At 30.6% G+C, this 16,654-nt stretch overlaps 2 protein-coding genes and 1 non-coding gene across 4 annotated transcripts in view; 2 read left to right on the top strand and 1 right to left on the bottom strand.

The window, feature by feature from the left end:
- The window catches only part of LOC113366341 (zinc transporter ZIP11-like), a 356,006-nt gene that overhangs the window by 131,805 nt on the left and 207,547 nt on the right, over positions 1–16,654 (top strand). The gene's annotated exons all lie outside the window — the stretch shown is intronic.
- LOC113366342 (transcription factor Sox-8-like) overlaps positions 1–16,654 on the top strand; it is a 114,423-nt gene that overhangs the window by 8,116 nt on the left and 89,653 nt on the right. For both annotated transcript variants that reach the window (XM_026607932.1, XM_026607933.1), the window contains exons 4-5: positions 219–543; positions 2,331–2,400. In XM_026607932.1, the coding sequence (XP_026463717.1) occupies positions 219–335 (117 nt within the window). In that variant the 3' untranslated portion in view covers positions 336–543; positions 2,331–2,400. The remainder of the gene's footprint in view (positions 1–218; positions 544–2,330; positions 2,401–16,654) is intronic.
- On the bottom strand, positions 15,576–15,648 carry Trnak-uuu. Its single transcript has one exon. It is a non-coding gene; the product is annotated as a tRNA-Lys (tRNA).

The raw sequence follows: 16,654 nt of genomic DNA, 5'->3' as shown, positions 1-16,654 counted from the left end.
TTTTATATATCTTTACGTTTCAGAGGTTTCTGGCATGCCTTAAAAATAATGGTTGTATGTGTGTGTGTTTGTGTGTTCGGATACGAAGTTTTTTCGCGAAGTTCCAGCAATGATGCCATGCACCACTAGTTTTACAATATGTTCTTAAAAATGAACAATGTGCGCGTACCCTAACAAAATGACAATTCTGTTTACATAGTTGTTCACAATTGTTTCAGGGCGCCATCGGTCATCACTCTGGGTACTACAGTCATTCGTCACAGTCCTCTCAGTACCCATACACACAAGGTCAAAGGTACCCCAGTACACAGCCAGAGTCCTGGAACTACGTATGAACATTAACAATGTAAAATAATAATTAACAGTGCCTTTCCAAATTTATATTTTAATAAAAAAAGAACTTTAAAGTAGTGTTTAGAGTTGTGCCAAAACGCACGTGTGTCAAAATATGTCTTCAGTGTTAATCGAATGCGACCTCAACTCAAGGTCATGTCAATACGTACTAGGTGCTAGGACTGTTACAATTGGAGCAAATCTCATGATGTAAATATGTTATTATAATGAAATTATTCTGTAAAATGATTTAGATTAGATATTTATAGGAGTGCATATATATGAATTAGTTGAATCTATTGAATTTATAACAATTAAAAGATGATATTTTTCCTATTGTTATTAAAAGATAGTTATGTCTTAAATGTTATTATATAATAGTTAGTGTATCTATATAAAAAATGTTAAATATTTTTTATTTGTAATAAATAAATGATTTTTTATATATATGTTCATCTATATCAATTATCTTACATTTTGTAGCAAATTTTTGCTGGAATTTTAAAGATCTATCATTAATTAACTTCCCGTAGGGTAAGTTATAGCAATCGCAAAAAGTCGAAAACTAAAGTTTTTATATATCTTTACGTTTCAAAGGTTTTTGAACATTTTGGCATACTTTAGAAAAACGGATGTATGTGTGTGCGTGTGTGTGTGTGTGTGTGTGTGCAGATACAAATTTTCGTCAACAATTTCGGGAACACGGTTCAAACGATTTCAATTATTCAAAAAATATTGGATTTCAATTAATAAGGAGACGTGGTGATTAGTTTTTGGCATAGGCAGGTCTAGCCGTTTTGAAGATACGGGGCAAAATGTGCCAAAAACGGTAATTCAGTTTTTAAGAGAACGAAGCGTCCGATTTTAATAATTCAAAAAACATTTTACTTGTAGTGACAAGATGAAGAACTGATTAAATTATTGGGAAGGCAGATCTAGCGGTTTCGGAGATCTAGTAAAAAAAATGCCATGTGGCGGTCAAAAATGATCATTAGACATATGCACATAAAATAATCAGATATTTTATGGAGATTTTGATAATTAGATTACACTAAAAATTTGTCTTTAATATTAAAAATCATATTTATACAATATTTTCTTATGAAATTTAATTTTATTTTGTTGCCAAAACGGTAATGATAATTTTTACACTAGAATATGTGATATATAGAATATAGATATAGAATAATGATAATTTTTTACTAGAATTATGTGTTTTTTTAAACTATCAGTTTTTCAATAACCCAATAATAGAATGCAATGCTAATATTTTTATGATAAGGTAATATATTGATTTATAAAAAATTAATTTCAATTTCGGTTTGTATAAAACGAATTCAGAAATAATTACGTAACATCTTAGTATATATAAGTATATACATTTTTGGTAAAAATTAAATTTTGGGTTATGTAAAGTTCAATCAATTTTATTATGTGTAATTATACATAAAAAATATTTTGTTACTAAAAATTTATTGATTTATTTCCAAGTTACTTTATGTTAGGTACTTTAGCTAAGTCAGCGGTTTCCAACCTGTGAGGCGCGTCTCCTCAGTGGGGCACCAGGCTGTTAAATTGTTGCAAAAATTAAGGGGGGCGCAACAATTTTTTTTATTAGAGCAGGGGGACGCGGTGCAAAAAATGTTGGAAACTACTGCTTTAAGTAGAATATAAAGTTGTTTTTAATCTGATCGTTATACAAACGTAATTAGTTCTAAAATAAATTGTAGGATGTTTGCTGACATAATATCTTTTCATACGGTATGAATCTAAACGCCAATATTTCACAATTGACAATCTACAAATTGACTTTAATTTTTTAAAAGTGTGCTCATGTTATTTACGTAACGTCTAGTCGGCGTCATAATTTATGTGATTATTTACACATGCAAAGGTGCAACAAGTAAAAAAGGTAGATACAATGTAGCATCGCTCTGATAACAAAACTTTTATCGATAACGATTGAATTAATTATATCATATATTAATTCTTTATAGGTTTGTCACACCAACGCTAAATGAATCATTTCCCGGATGCCAGACATCAAACAAATATGTGCATCGGAAGGTAAGTCGACTACTTGCATTTATTTACATTTGTAAGCATTTTTAGTCGCCTATATAAATATATAGATATATATATATATATATATATATATATATATATATATCAGGGGCGTATCATGCCTTGGCGGGGCCCGTATAAAAACTTGTTTAGGCCCATCTGAACAAGGGTAAATATTTTTTACAAATTTTTCTGATCTTTTTTATAAATAATTCCTAATATTATCAACATTAATTTTCCTTGCCTTTCTTCGAAAAACCGATTTGTTGAATGAGGTTCTTTTAGTATTTCTAAAGTTTTTGCCTCTATGAACAACAACTACAGGTCTGCGTCTGATAAACTATTTTGTCTTGAAGTTTTTTGGTAGTTTTTTTTCATTAGTATTAATTTTGACAAACTCCTTTTGGCAGTTCCGATGGCACTATATAAATGTATTAATAATAAAATGCGTGCTGTTATTTCGTCGGATTGCAAAATTATTGAATCCATCATTGTTCCTTACTGTAAGAAATTTCTTTTATTTCTGATTTTAAACGAGTTTCTAGAAACATCAACTGATCATGATCACCTGAGATCTTTACATTATTCAGTCGTCAGTTTTCCGGAAGGGTTTATTATTTCTTGATTTGAAAAAGACAAAATTTACTACTTACTTCGCAAAGGTATTGAAATCTTTGTTTGGTTTATGAAATTAATGAATTCAAACAGCAATGAGATTACGGATTTAAAATTATCTGACCTTGTGATAACTCGTCATAAAAACCTTCATTATCATTAAAGAATTTGTAAACTATATATTTTCAAACATATGTAGTTGGCAAAAAATATATATTTTGGCATAGTGTGTAACCTGTTGTTAAAACTCTGCTTTTTTGAATAACTATGAATATAGTTTGTATTGAATATAAATTATGAAAAAATGTTTGATATGTTATAAATGTATATAAAATATTCGTATAGTATAGGTAGTAATCCTCTTGTGTGATTTTCACAAGGTTCAATGTGAGATACATAATCTAAAATATTATAAAATGTAGTTGATTAATTTTGCATTGCTTTTCTACATCAGAATTTTTAATTTTTACATATTCGAATGGAATTATTTCTATTCTATATATATTATTAAAGAGGATAAGGTTTTATTTTTTATTCAACTTTACTCAACAATCTATTTATTCTAACACATTAATCAAAGATTGCTAACATATATATATATAAGAAAACTAGCAAACCCGACGAACTCCGTTTCGCCACCAGATGGTTTTATGAGAAAGATGAAGAAATTTTTTGTTTGTTTTAAATTTGAAAAGGAAAAATTTAATTTTATTATACAACAGTAATGAATTTATTTCGATTACAAAAATGAAGTATTTTTTAGTTGAACTTCTCTAAGTAAATGAAAGTGAATCCATAATTAATTCGCAAATTTTCAACTAATTTTCTTAGCTATAAACGAAACGAAATCGTTTTGTGCGTTCTGGAGTTATATCGTCAGGAAGGAAAACCCGACTTATTTTTATATATATAGAATATAATCTATTTGAAATTATTTAAAACAGTTATTGATTATTTTTATTACTCGAATTTTTAATTACGGTGCGGGAGTTCCAGCAGCTTGCATTAAGGCACGATGCCATGCACAACTAATTTTCTTAGCTATAAACATTGCGGAGCCCGAGACCTTTCCAACGAATACAAAATTGTCGAAATCGGTTCGTGCGTTCTGGAGTTATTTCGTCAGGAAGGAAAACCCGACTTATTTTTATATATGTAGAAGATAATCTTTCTGAAATTATTTAAAACAGTTATTGATTATTTTTATTTCTCGAATTTTTAATTACGGTGCGTGAAGTTCCAGCAGCTTGCATTAAGGCACAATGCCATGCACAACTAATTTTCTTAGCTATAAACCTTACGGAGCCCGAGACATTTCCAACGAATGCAAAATTGTCGAAATCGGTTCGTGCGTTCTGGAGCTATTTTGTCAGGAAGAAAACCCCGACTTATTTTTAGATATATATAGAAGATAATCTATTTGAAATTATTTAAAATAGTTATTGATTATTTTTATTACTCGAATTTTTAATTACGGTGCGTGCAGTTCCAGCAGCTTGCATTAAGGCACGATGCCATGCACAACTAATTTTCTTAGCTATAAACCTTGCGGAGCCCGAGACCTTTCCCACGAATGCAAAATTGTCGAAATCGGTTCGTGCGTTCTGGAGTTATTTCGTCAGGAAGGAAAAACCGACTTATTTTTATATATATAGAAGATAATAGACAATTATAGGGATAGAAGTCGATTAAATTAAGGGGGCGGTCATTAACCACGTGATCAATTTTTAATGGATTTTTTGACCCCTCCTTTCCCTTGGTGATATTTACATTTACCTCCCTCCCCCAGCGAACATCACTATTTTTAGTACCTAGAAAAACATGGAGTTTTTGTTTACTTTTTTGATTTTTTTTATATATGTATGTATATATTTTAACAGCAATCAGAACCTCACGTCCTATGAGGTGTTGGGCTGAAACTTCTCCTTTCTTCGCATTTTTTAGATGGTAACCCAATGGTTAATCCATCCATATTTGATGTTTTTTTTTTATTAGATTTAATCTAATAGGGCTGACTTTTTATTGGTGCAGCAATGCCGGGCAAGGGCTATTTTCACTTGGAAATATATTGCTATCTATATGAAAAATTTTTGAATTTTTATTCAAATTCGGGTAAAAAATAAATACCTCATATCTTACTATACCCTTTCTCCCTCACGTGATATTTTGTGATTTTTTGTCAACTCTTCACTTTTTTGAAGCCTCACGTGATTAATGTACGCCCCATAATGTATATTGTGCACCACTAGAGGTTTTAGGAGGTGCTTTAATCTAATTAAATTAGAAGTGGCTCGCCCTAGGTAAGCGGTTAAGAGCGACGGGACTTGTTTCAGAGGTCCCGGGTTCGATACCCACTTAGAGCAGCCTGTTGTCAGGCAACATTGACAACGATTTTCACCTGAAAATATAGATAGCAATATGTTTTCAAGTGAAAATAGCCCTCACCCGGCATTGCTGCGCCATTAAAAATATTCGCCCTATTGCAGAAATTGTAATAATAATATATCATACAGAGATGTGACAACTGATTGGGTTGCCATCTGTCAGACTAGTATTAAGTGAAAATCAGCACAACAGCTTATAGGACTATTAGGTTCTGATTGCTGTTCAAAAATAATAATAAAAAAAATTAGAGGCAATAAATCTGCAAATTTTAATAATGATATTAAATAATCTGTGTCTATCGTTGAATCAAATAATGTTCTTAGCAAATTAATTTTGATGGTAAACACATCGTCTTATCTGCTCCTCTTGTATTTCGGATCTCATACTTAATCACATATATACGCCTGCAAATTACTGGCCTTTCATATGTATCTCTGTCAGTTATGGTCACACGAAATAAAACGAGTGAGGCCAACAAATCCAAGTGGACTGTTTAAAAAATCGGCAAGGCGATTTCAATTAAAAAGCGAGCAGCTAACGGGCGGCCGAGAATCTGCTGTCAGATATGATCCGCACAATGGCATCGATTCTTCGCGTTCGCCATAGTACGGGCGATGGCACGGCCGCACGGCACGGGCCATTTGGCGGGCGCCCCCTTGCGCGGGTCAGAGGGTCATGGGGTCGCGAGCAGGAAGCTCGCTTCATTATTACTCCGACGCGAAACACACGCTTTATATCGTAACACGCGCTCGAACGCACATCCCTATCAGCGATCCTTACGAAAGCACGGTACGCCGAAACTTTAACAAAGATAGCATTTTTTATGAAAAGAAGATTATCAAATATTTCTCACGCATACGAATAGATTTTAAAAATTTCGAAAGATCATAGTTGAGAAAAATACTGATTAGTTTTTGGTAAAGATTCTTGTGTTAACTGTTGAAAAAAAAATTCGACAAATTTTAAGATTTTTTTTTGCTATAGATGTCATGATTTTTCATAATATACTAAAATATTACGGCCCTACGACAAGTCGTTTAAATTTAAAAATCCATCAACGTTTGAAAAAATTAGTAACGTTTTTTAACGTTTATTAAAATTAGATCCCTTATCGACGTTTTTTCAAGAGCGGTTGAGTCAATTTCAAATATTTAAAAACCATTCGAGAAAACTCGCGTTGGTTAGATTTTTGATATGACCGGCTGAACCGTTTCTTTGTAATTAACAGAAAAGTGAAAATTTTTCGTCCATGTTTTAGCCAAAAATTCTGAATCGATTTTAAAAATTCATAAATTATTCGACAGATATTATTTGGGAGTCGTGCTGATTAATTTTAGACAAAGATCGGCCGAATCGTTCGTGGAACCGAAAAATATGTGGAACTTTTTATTTTGATAGATATCATGGTCCAAAAGAACATATTATAATATTACGGCCCTACGACAAGTAGTTTAATTTTAAAAATTCATCAAAGTTTGAAAAAATATGACAATAAAAATTTGTTCAGAAATATTCTAACTATTGCAAACTAATGTGAAAAATCTTCCAAGTTTGCACGTTTGTACTGAATAAGACAATTTTTGGTATATCACAATAAAGAATATTGCTGATTATATGCTTAAACTATAATTGAATTATAATTACGCTTTAATAGTGAAAAGAATAATTAACTTCCCGTAGGGTAAGTTATAGCAATCGCAAAAAAAAATGTAATCTTACACTTACATACTACATATCTTTACGTTTCATAAGTTTCTGAACTTTTTGGCATACCTACCTTACAATTAGAAAAAATAGATGTATGTGTATGTGTGTCAACACGGATCAACCGATTTGAATGATTCAAAAAACATTCGATTTCTATTGATAAGGAGACGTGGTGATTAGTTTTTGGCAAAGACAGTTTCAGCCGTTCTGAAGATACGATAATTCAATTTTTGAGAGGACGGAGCGTTTGATTTGAATGAATCAAAAAACATTTTATTTGTATTGACTAAATGACGAACTGGTGAAATTTTTGGGAAGGCAGGTCTGGCGGTTTCAAAAAAGTAAATAAAAAGCCCTTCGGCGGACAAAACTGATCATTAGACATATGCACATCAAATTATCAGATATGTTATAGATATTTTAATAATAACAAATTTTGTTTACATTTCTATGGGTTCCGTACCAATGTTTTTCCGTTTGACCAATGCGGCACCCTCGAAATATTTCGTTTTTACGCAGATAACGTATCGCGGTCGTTTTGAAAAATAGTTCAAAATTTCCAAAATATTTAAAGTATAAAAAAATTCAAAATTTCAAGAAGATCAATTCCTAACAAAAATTTTAAAATTTTCAAAAATCTATTTTTTTTCAAAGTCCTGAAATAAAATGGAATCTTTTTTAAATAATATAATTATTGGTGCGGGAAGTTTCAGCTATTTGCCTTAAGGCACTATGCTATGCACCACTAGTTTATATTCAAAATAATAATAATAATAATAAAAGAAATAAGTAATCAGGTCATGGATGGATTCAATCTTAAGTGCTTATTGCATAATAATCTTATAGTTTTGTTATACTTGATAAATTTCGAGGATTCCTCATCAAGCGAATTTGACTTATTGTTAGATTAAAAATTTAAATTCTTTATATTTTTATATTTATATTCTAAATACTTCTCAGACTTTGTTAACATGAATAGTTTTTATGTAATTACGACTGCAATAAAATTCATTGGGTTTAAAATACTCAAAAATGTTTTGCTAAAACTAGTTTAAAATTGACCCAATTATTTACAGCATTCGTATAATCACCTAATAGCAGTTTAACAGCCATTAAAATTTTACGCTCTGTTTATATTTAAAACAAATCGAATTAAAAACTAACCTAAACTCCCGAAGTTTCAGTCGTGTTGCAGACTGCAACCGTAATAACTGATTATATGATGTATCATTGGATATTTGTATCGCCCATCAAAAGTTTTATCGCCTAATTATCCCTTTGATTGAGTATAATCAATGAAATGTTGCAAAGGCTAATAGCCACGCGAAATGTTTATTTATAAGTTGCGTCCGTTTATTGAACAAGTTGTCTGTTTGGCGCGTCGTCTTCAAAGTCGAAAAGCGCGATAAAAGTTTGGATTAAGTCGAACGGTCTCTGTTTTAAATAAAACACAGCGATCGCGATTATGTTTGATCGGCGGTTTGATGGCCGGCAACCGGGAACCGCATCGGCTGTGTTTATTATGCGGCGTCCGCATAACGCGCACAGGACGACGAAATCTAATTTCGTAAGAGGATATTTGTTACATGGTGCAGGAATATATATTGATCACTCAAATGCTAAAATTTAAGGAATTTTTACTATAGATTTGCTTGTAGCGAGAGAGAGAGAGAGAAAGGGTTCTTTAAAAACTACCATACTTTTTTTATTATTTTTTTTAACACCAATCAGAACCTAATAGTCCTATAAGCTGTTGTGCTGATTTGACTTAATACTAATCTGTTTGAGAGATGGCAACCCGATCAGTTGTCACATCTCTGTATGATATATTATTATTACAATTTCTGTAATAGAGCGAGTATTTTTATTGTTGCAGCAATGCCGGGTGAGGGCTATTCTCACTTGGAAACATATTACTATCTATATTTGCAAGTGAAAATCGTTGTCACTGCTGTCTGACAATAGACTGCTCGAAGTGGGTATCGAACCCGGGACCTCTGATTCAGGTCCCATCTAGTACCATACTACTAACGATAAATATCTTCCATATTAGAAGTACTGTTATTATTACTATCATTATTTTCATTTCCAAATTTCTGCTTCCACGCTTCTTAGTCTTATGCCTCGGCTTTTAATTCCCTGTATTTTTCTCTATTTCTTCCGGACCTTATATTTTATCTTCGACGACATATGCAGCAGGCACTCTCTTCAATATGAATAATAAATTGCATGTATAACTACAATGGACCGATTCTGCCGCACAACAGACCAAAGTTATGGCAAGACTATGTTATGAAGAACTTTTCACACGTCTAAAAACGATCTTAGATAACAGGATCTTTCCGACCCAGCTTCATAACATACAAGTGACATTGCAGTCACTTAACGCCTCAATGATTCTGTACTACTGAATCAGTAGCATGATGTATGGAAGTTGGAGCGTAACATGGCTTTGCCATAACATTGATCTGTTGTGCAGCAGAATCATCCCACAAGTAGTAGCTTGTGGCGGCTTGTATAAGCTCGAAATGGCTGGGCCTGCCTTTGCCAAAAACTAATAGCGATTTCTCCCAATCATTACTAATTGAATGTTTTTTAGATCAATTAAATTGAATGCTTCGTTCTCTCAAAAACTCGATTTCTATTTTTTGCACTCTTTGCTCTTTATCTCCGTATCAGCTGGACCTGCTTTTGCCAGAAAATAATCAGCACATCTCCCTATGAGATGTTTTTTGAATCATTCAAATTGGTTGATCCGTGCGCCCGAAAACTTGAACGAAAAAATACAAAACATACAAAACACACACACACACCCATTTTTTCTGAGGTATGCCAAAATGTTCAGAAACCTTCAAAACGTCGAGAAATACAAAAATTTTCATTTTCGATTTTCAGCCCATTACTATAACTACCCTAAGGGAAGTTAAAAATGACCCGGCGGATCTTTACATAAAAATAACCTGATTTCCAATCAATATCTGTTAACAGTTTTTGAATTTTTAAAATCGGTTCAAGATTGAGGATTAAAACGTGGATGAAAATGTGTACACTTTTCTACTAATTACATAGAAAAGGCTTGGCCGATCGTTGCGCAAAACTGATAATCGCTAGTCCTCATCGAGTTACGTAGAAAAGATTTTAAATTGTAGAAATCGGTCCAACCATTTTTTAGAAAACGTCGACGAAAGAGCAACTATAAACTCACATACACACACACGCATACTTTTTTCTGTTCTCATTTTATTCAGAACGACTTCAAACGTCGAGAAAACATAAAATTAGCAAAGATAAAGATTGGAACGACCATTTCTTCGTAATTAAATGTTGATTAAAGATTTTTTGACGATTTTGATGAAACTTTGTATAAAAATAGATTATCTGAAATAGCATACTAAATATTATAGGCCTGCGATAAGCAGTTGAATTATAAAAATTCATCAAAATTTAGATTCTCGGTGAAATTGTGACCTGCATCGTTTCCTCCAAATAACACACCTGCATCGGCAAAATGCTTGTACCCGGCATGTTATTACATATATTTTAATGAAAAAAATTAAGAAGAATGTTGAAATATATAACAATAAAACCTGAAAGTTTCGTTTCAATTAATTATTTATTACCTTCCCTAAAAATTCCTCAAAAAAGCGATTTTTGTCCAAGCTCCCCACATAAGCAATTCAAATCAGAATCTGGAATCATATCAGTGTTTTGTAGGTAGCTACTGATTACAGTTTACGTCCACACTTAAATAAAATACATTGTTAGAACCGCGTTAACATTTCATTTCATCCGTTTCACAAATTAATTTATACCCAGTAAACCACAAAACGTAATGAAAACGTTAATAGAACGTAACAAGTTGTACGTGAAACATAGCGGTTACGTAACCTAGGAGGCACACAGACGTATCTATTTCCGCCTCAAAAACGTAACGGCCTGTTTTGTTACGCGAAACCATAACGGTTTCGTTTTTGTAACGTTTCCAATTTGCGCGAAAACGGAACGGTTTCGTTTTTGTTACGTTTCTAAATTACAAAATTAACATGTAGGTGTCTTTGATGTAACTTAAAAATTTAATAGAATTTGCTGTAAATATAAAAACCATTTTTTATAATAATTTTATTTCATATTTTAATTAAGAATTTACAAAATTTACATAACATATACTTAAAATTACAAAACTACAGAATATAAATTTGTATTTTAAAAATTTGATTAATCTAAAACAAAAAATAACAATTCTAACAAATTTCTATTTAACAGGATGGAATTAACTGTTTTATTTTGATTATAAAATTTTAACCATTGAAAATAAGTCTTGTGTAAAATTCTTGGCAATCTTTGTTTATCAAATTGAAACCATTTCACTGCTTTCTGTTTGTAAATGTATCTAAAACAGAACCAAACAGGTTAGAAACAATTTCTACAAATTGTTTATTGATAATATTGATTTAAATTTTTTGTAACATTACCTCTAAAAATATTCATTATTTTCAAGTTATTGACAGCTAGGTAGTCCTTTCAACAATACCAAAAACATATTAATTCTTCATCGAATTACACTTTAGACAATAAAGAAGATTTTAGTCTCTGAATTTTTAAATATAGTTTTGCTGAAGTAAAAACAATAGAAGGTTATGATTTGGAAATATTGTGATTATTAATATAAATTGTAACAATACTTCTAATTACCTCTATTTACTTTCATTATTTATTAAGAACAAAGTGCAGCTAATTCTTTTATGAACGTATTGCTCAAATATTGTCTTAATTGTTTCTTGTCAGTTCAGCCGAATTTCATCCACCGACTTTTAAATCATATTTTTGTTAAAACTAAATCATAAAAAATTAATACTAAATCATCTAATCATCTCTAACTATCATAATGAGGTATACCAATTCCATGACACATGACACAAGTGTCATCATTTAATGCTGTAAAAAATTTTATTCTTCTTCAAATCATTTTTTCGTGATGATGATGGATTATTATTTTATATTCTAACTTTGCATTCATATTCTTTATTTGAGCAAATATCTTTATTATGTTCTGAGTCATTATATTTCTTCAGTTGAAAATCATTGTATTAGTTTTTGTTCCTGTTTAGCCGAACTATATTATTGTTACTGAAGGGGCTACAAATATTAAATTTGTATTTGTATATCTCATTTTTACTTTTTATTTTTACTAACCTTTTGACTCAACATTGCAATAATCATTGAGGTTATGATTTTTTTGTAGAATTTAATTATTATTTGATAAAGACATATAAATATGTGTTTCAAATTGGAAAAACATCATTTGGAAATCGAATTCATTACTTTTTAGCGAAAGCGAGAATTTTATTTTAGAAATAACAGTTAAACATTACCTAAATCTAAATACCTGAATCTCAATTCTTATTGATTAAGATGATCATGTGTACTTAGCGAGAAGTTGATGCAATTTGCCGTAAAGCAAAATGCTAATTACAACTAGGTACAATTTTGATATCAAACGACTCAGAATGACTTAAAACACATAGAAAACATAAAATTAGCAAATTAGATTTCTGGCAAAAACATAAACATGTTAAAAATAAAGAGGTACGTAAAATAACAATTTGATACAGAAAATGGAATAAAATAGAATAAGTAAGTACATTTAAACCTTTCGCATATCATATGCTATAGCATTCAAGAACAATTATATGGGTTATAAACTTGAACCAAATGCATGTTTTGTGGCCAGGATATGACATCGAGCCCGCAGCAATTAACTGTCCGGCAACGCACTTCTGACTCTATTTCATCACTTCAAATGCCTAGACAATTTTTGTGCGACTTTAAGACGAATTCAATTTAACAAATACACTATCAACTTACTGGCAGTATTTTTTTCTAGCGTACAAAAAGCGTATTCACAATTCAATTTTCAATCTGCCCTTGACATTAAGTCAACTCTCGATTGATTTCTGCATTTTATTATTTGTGAGAGCATCCAAGAAGTTCGACAGGATAACCGCAACGCTTATGGTTAGTCACAGTATGAAAAAACTAGTTTTAATGACCACATAAAATTCGTATTGGTTATTGTGGACTACTGTTACAATATTGTGAGCCTGCGGAATGACTTCGGTGTTGACAAGGTACAGAGCAGAACGGTATTAAAAATCGTCCGTAATAAACCTCCGTCGATGTTTGACGCAAACGCTGTATAAAATATTTTATTGTCGTATCTGGTTCGGTTTTTCTGTATTGATCATATCTGTTATTTATGGATTTCGGATACATATAAATGCGTTTACATGCGCCATTCGATTCTAAAAACTACATAAAATGGTTTTAAAAATCATTTTAAATCTTTTCACTTCCCTTCAAACTCTGAAACCTTTTAAAAACCAATGCGTGGAAACTCTCGACAATCTAATAAGCGTGCTCATTATCTCAAATTTTATGTTCTAATAAAATTACATATTTATGTATTTTTCCATTAAAGCTCTCTAACTTATATAGTGGAATAATATAAATTCCTTACTTCTATAATAATATATTAAAGCTAGCGATATTACTTAATCTGCCACTATAATATTCAATAAAAAAACTGTGTTTCTATTTGGAATAAAGTACTTTGTTTAATTAACTTTCGGTAGGGTAACCGTCCAAAAATCGAAATTGAAAACTTTTGCATATCTTTACGTTTTGAAGGTTTTTGAACATTTTATAATACTTCAGAAAAAAATGATGTGTGTGTACGACATGTATGTGTATATGGATACAATTTTTTCGTTCACGTTTTTAGGCGTACGGATTAACCGATTTAAATTGTTCAAAAAACATTCAATTCCTATTGATAGGGAGATGTGCTGATCAGTTTTTAGCAAAAACATTTTTTACTATAATTTTGAATAATATTAAGTTTTGTCTATTTACCTTTTTGTAAACATATATAAACGTGGTCGTCCAATTCATAAGCTCTTCTCTTATATTTTGTCTGTAAAATAAGCTACAGTATTTATAATAATCTATTTGATAACATTCAATTTTCCTCGAATATTACCGTACGGAAAGTTCCAGCAATTTGCCTTAAAGCACGTATTGACTAAAAACGTGGTCTAGCACAAACTATACCCGGTTCGATTCTAAACTCGAGCAGCTCGATATCAAGCAGTGACATCGAATTTCCACTTGGGGTTATTAGATGTCAAATATAATCTCAAGTGAAATTAGCTTTTTGTGGGCATTGCTGCAACATATACACGGCAACGCTATTAGATATTCTAAAGATAAAAATTAGATAGTCTAAAGATAAAAAAAATATTGACCGCTGGGTTTAAAGCTTATTGCTGTTATAAAATTAGAATTAATTTTTACAATTTTTTTGATGTCATTTTATTTCTCTTTTTTTCATATAAAATCAACGTGTGCTGTAAACATTATAACAATTTATATTTTTTTTTTTTTTTTAAATTAAAAATTATATAAAAGAGTTGTAGCATAAATCAACTAATTAACTATTTCTTCTTATAATGCCCTAATAACTTACACAATTTATATTTTATTCTTATTATTATATTCTATTATTTATTTATTTAATCATTCAATTATCTTCTATTCCTGTTTTGATATTAGTACACAGGGAAAATAAAGTGATGGACGATTGATATTAATTTTTTTTTATAAAAATACCATTTTTGGTAAATAGAATATTTAAAGCTGACATTATTTAGCTAGATTAGCTATAATCTATTGTAAAAACCAATAGTGTACTCAATTTACTATCGTGATTTACTGTCTATGATAATTATATGATAATGGATTTTAAATATTTAATTTTATTGAAAGTATTAACAGAAACATTTATTTGAATTGTATTATTGAATTCGTCTTCTTATGTGAATTTATACTTTATAAAACTGTTCAATATTTGCGCCTAAATTGTACGGAATACTGAAACCAATTACACAAGATATACGAGTATTTGCTATTTGATATATTAATGGTCAGCATTCAGGAATAATCTATGATGTGACCTTTATCTAATCTACGTATTACATATGCTCATTTCGATATATTTTTTATTCGGGTATCAAATAACATAAATTACTAGTTTAACTAAATAGTAAAGGTAGATACTATCAATATGTAAAGAAAACTGCTTCTCTTAAAAATATTCGATAATGCTCTTTGATTTCGTGGGATTCGTTGTTTTCAGACTTATTTCCAACTGTTTAAAAGTATATTTATTATGTATGTTTATTTTTATTATTGTATAAATTCTGAAATAAGATAGATGAATTGAAAAAATACCTGCAATTCCGCAAATATAAGTCAATGACAATCTGCTATTCTAGGAATAATTTTATTTATAAATCAATAAAATATAAGGTATATAATGATATATAAGAATAAATAATATTATATTATTAATTAACTATAACAATTTTAAAAATAATTTTATCAAAAGCAGAAAATAATAAAAAAAATGATACCGCCCGAACAGGGACTTGAACCCTGGACCCTTGGATTAAAAGTCCAATGCTCTACCGACTGAGCTATCCGGGCTTGGAAAAAACTTATTAAGAGACATATGCTGAAGAAATTATGAAATCTGTAATTTGTAATATAACTATACATATTGATAAATGCGTTTAATATTTAATAATATATTACAATTTTATTAAAATTTAGCATTGTGAGCTGTGTTTTTGACTTCTCATAGGGTAAAAAAATCGAAAATATTTTTTTTTTGCATATTTTTACGTTTTAAAGGTTTCTATAAAAAATGGACGAATGTGTGTATGTGTATGTATGTGCGTATACAATATTCCTGTCGACGATTTTGAGAACAAGGATCAACAGATTCGAATGATTAAAAAAACATCCGAATTCTATTGATGGAAAGACGAGCTGATTAGTTTTTGACAGAGGCAGGTCCAGGCTTTTCGAAGATATGGGGCAAAAAGTGCGAAAAAAGGCAATTCAGTTTTTAAGGAAACGGAGTGTCCGATTTGAATGATTCAAAAAACATTCCACATGTGTTGACGGAATACAGAATTGGTTAAATTTTTGTACATCAAATTGTCAGATATTTTATAAAGATTTTAATAATAAGTACAAATATCATTTACATTTTTTTAATTAACGCGAATCCCAACCAATATCTTTCGAACAATTTTAAAATTGATTAAAGATTATGTCCTAAAATTTTTACACTTTTCAGCCAATGACAAAGGAACGGCTTATCCGATCGTCGCGCAAACTTACCAACGGTCCTTATCGAGATATATCGAATGGTTTCTAAATGTTTGAAATAGATCCAGCAGTTTTTGAGAAAACGTCGAAGAAAGATCAAAAACAGCTCACATACACACATACTTTTTCCAAATTTGGTGATATTCGATTTATACTTGAAACGTTGGGAAAACAAAAAATCAGCAAAAACAAAAAAAAAACATATAAATCGACAAAAATGTTTTAATATTAGTAGTTTAAAATTATATTTGTTATTTTGCATAAAGACACCCCCCCCCCCTCTCGTTGCCGATGAGCAGAACTTAAAGTTGACACC

Source organism: Ctenocephalides felis, unplaced genomic scaffold (genome assembly GCF_003426905.1).
Source record: "Ctenocephalides felis isolate EL2017-DRISC unplaced genomic scaffold, ASM342690v1 CF-g0.4_SCAFFOLD_01170, whole genome shotgun sequence".
Taxonomy (NCBI): domain Eukaryota; kingdom Metazoa; phylum Arthropoda; class Insecta; order Siphonaptera; family Pulicidae; genus Ctenocephalides; species Ctenocephalides felis.
The sequence above is the reverse complement of the archived record's forward strand: the minus strand, read 5'-3'. Positions and strand labels throughout refer to the sequence as shown.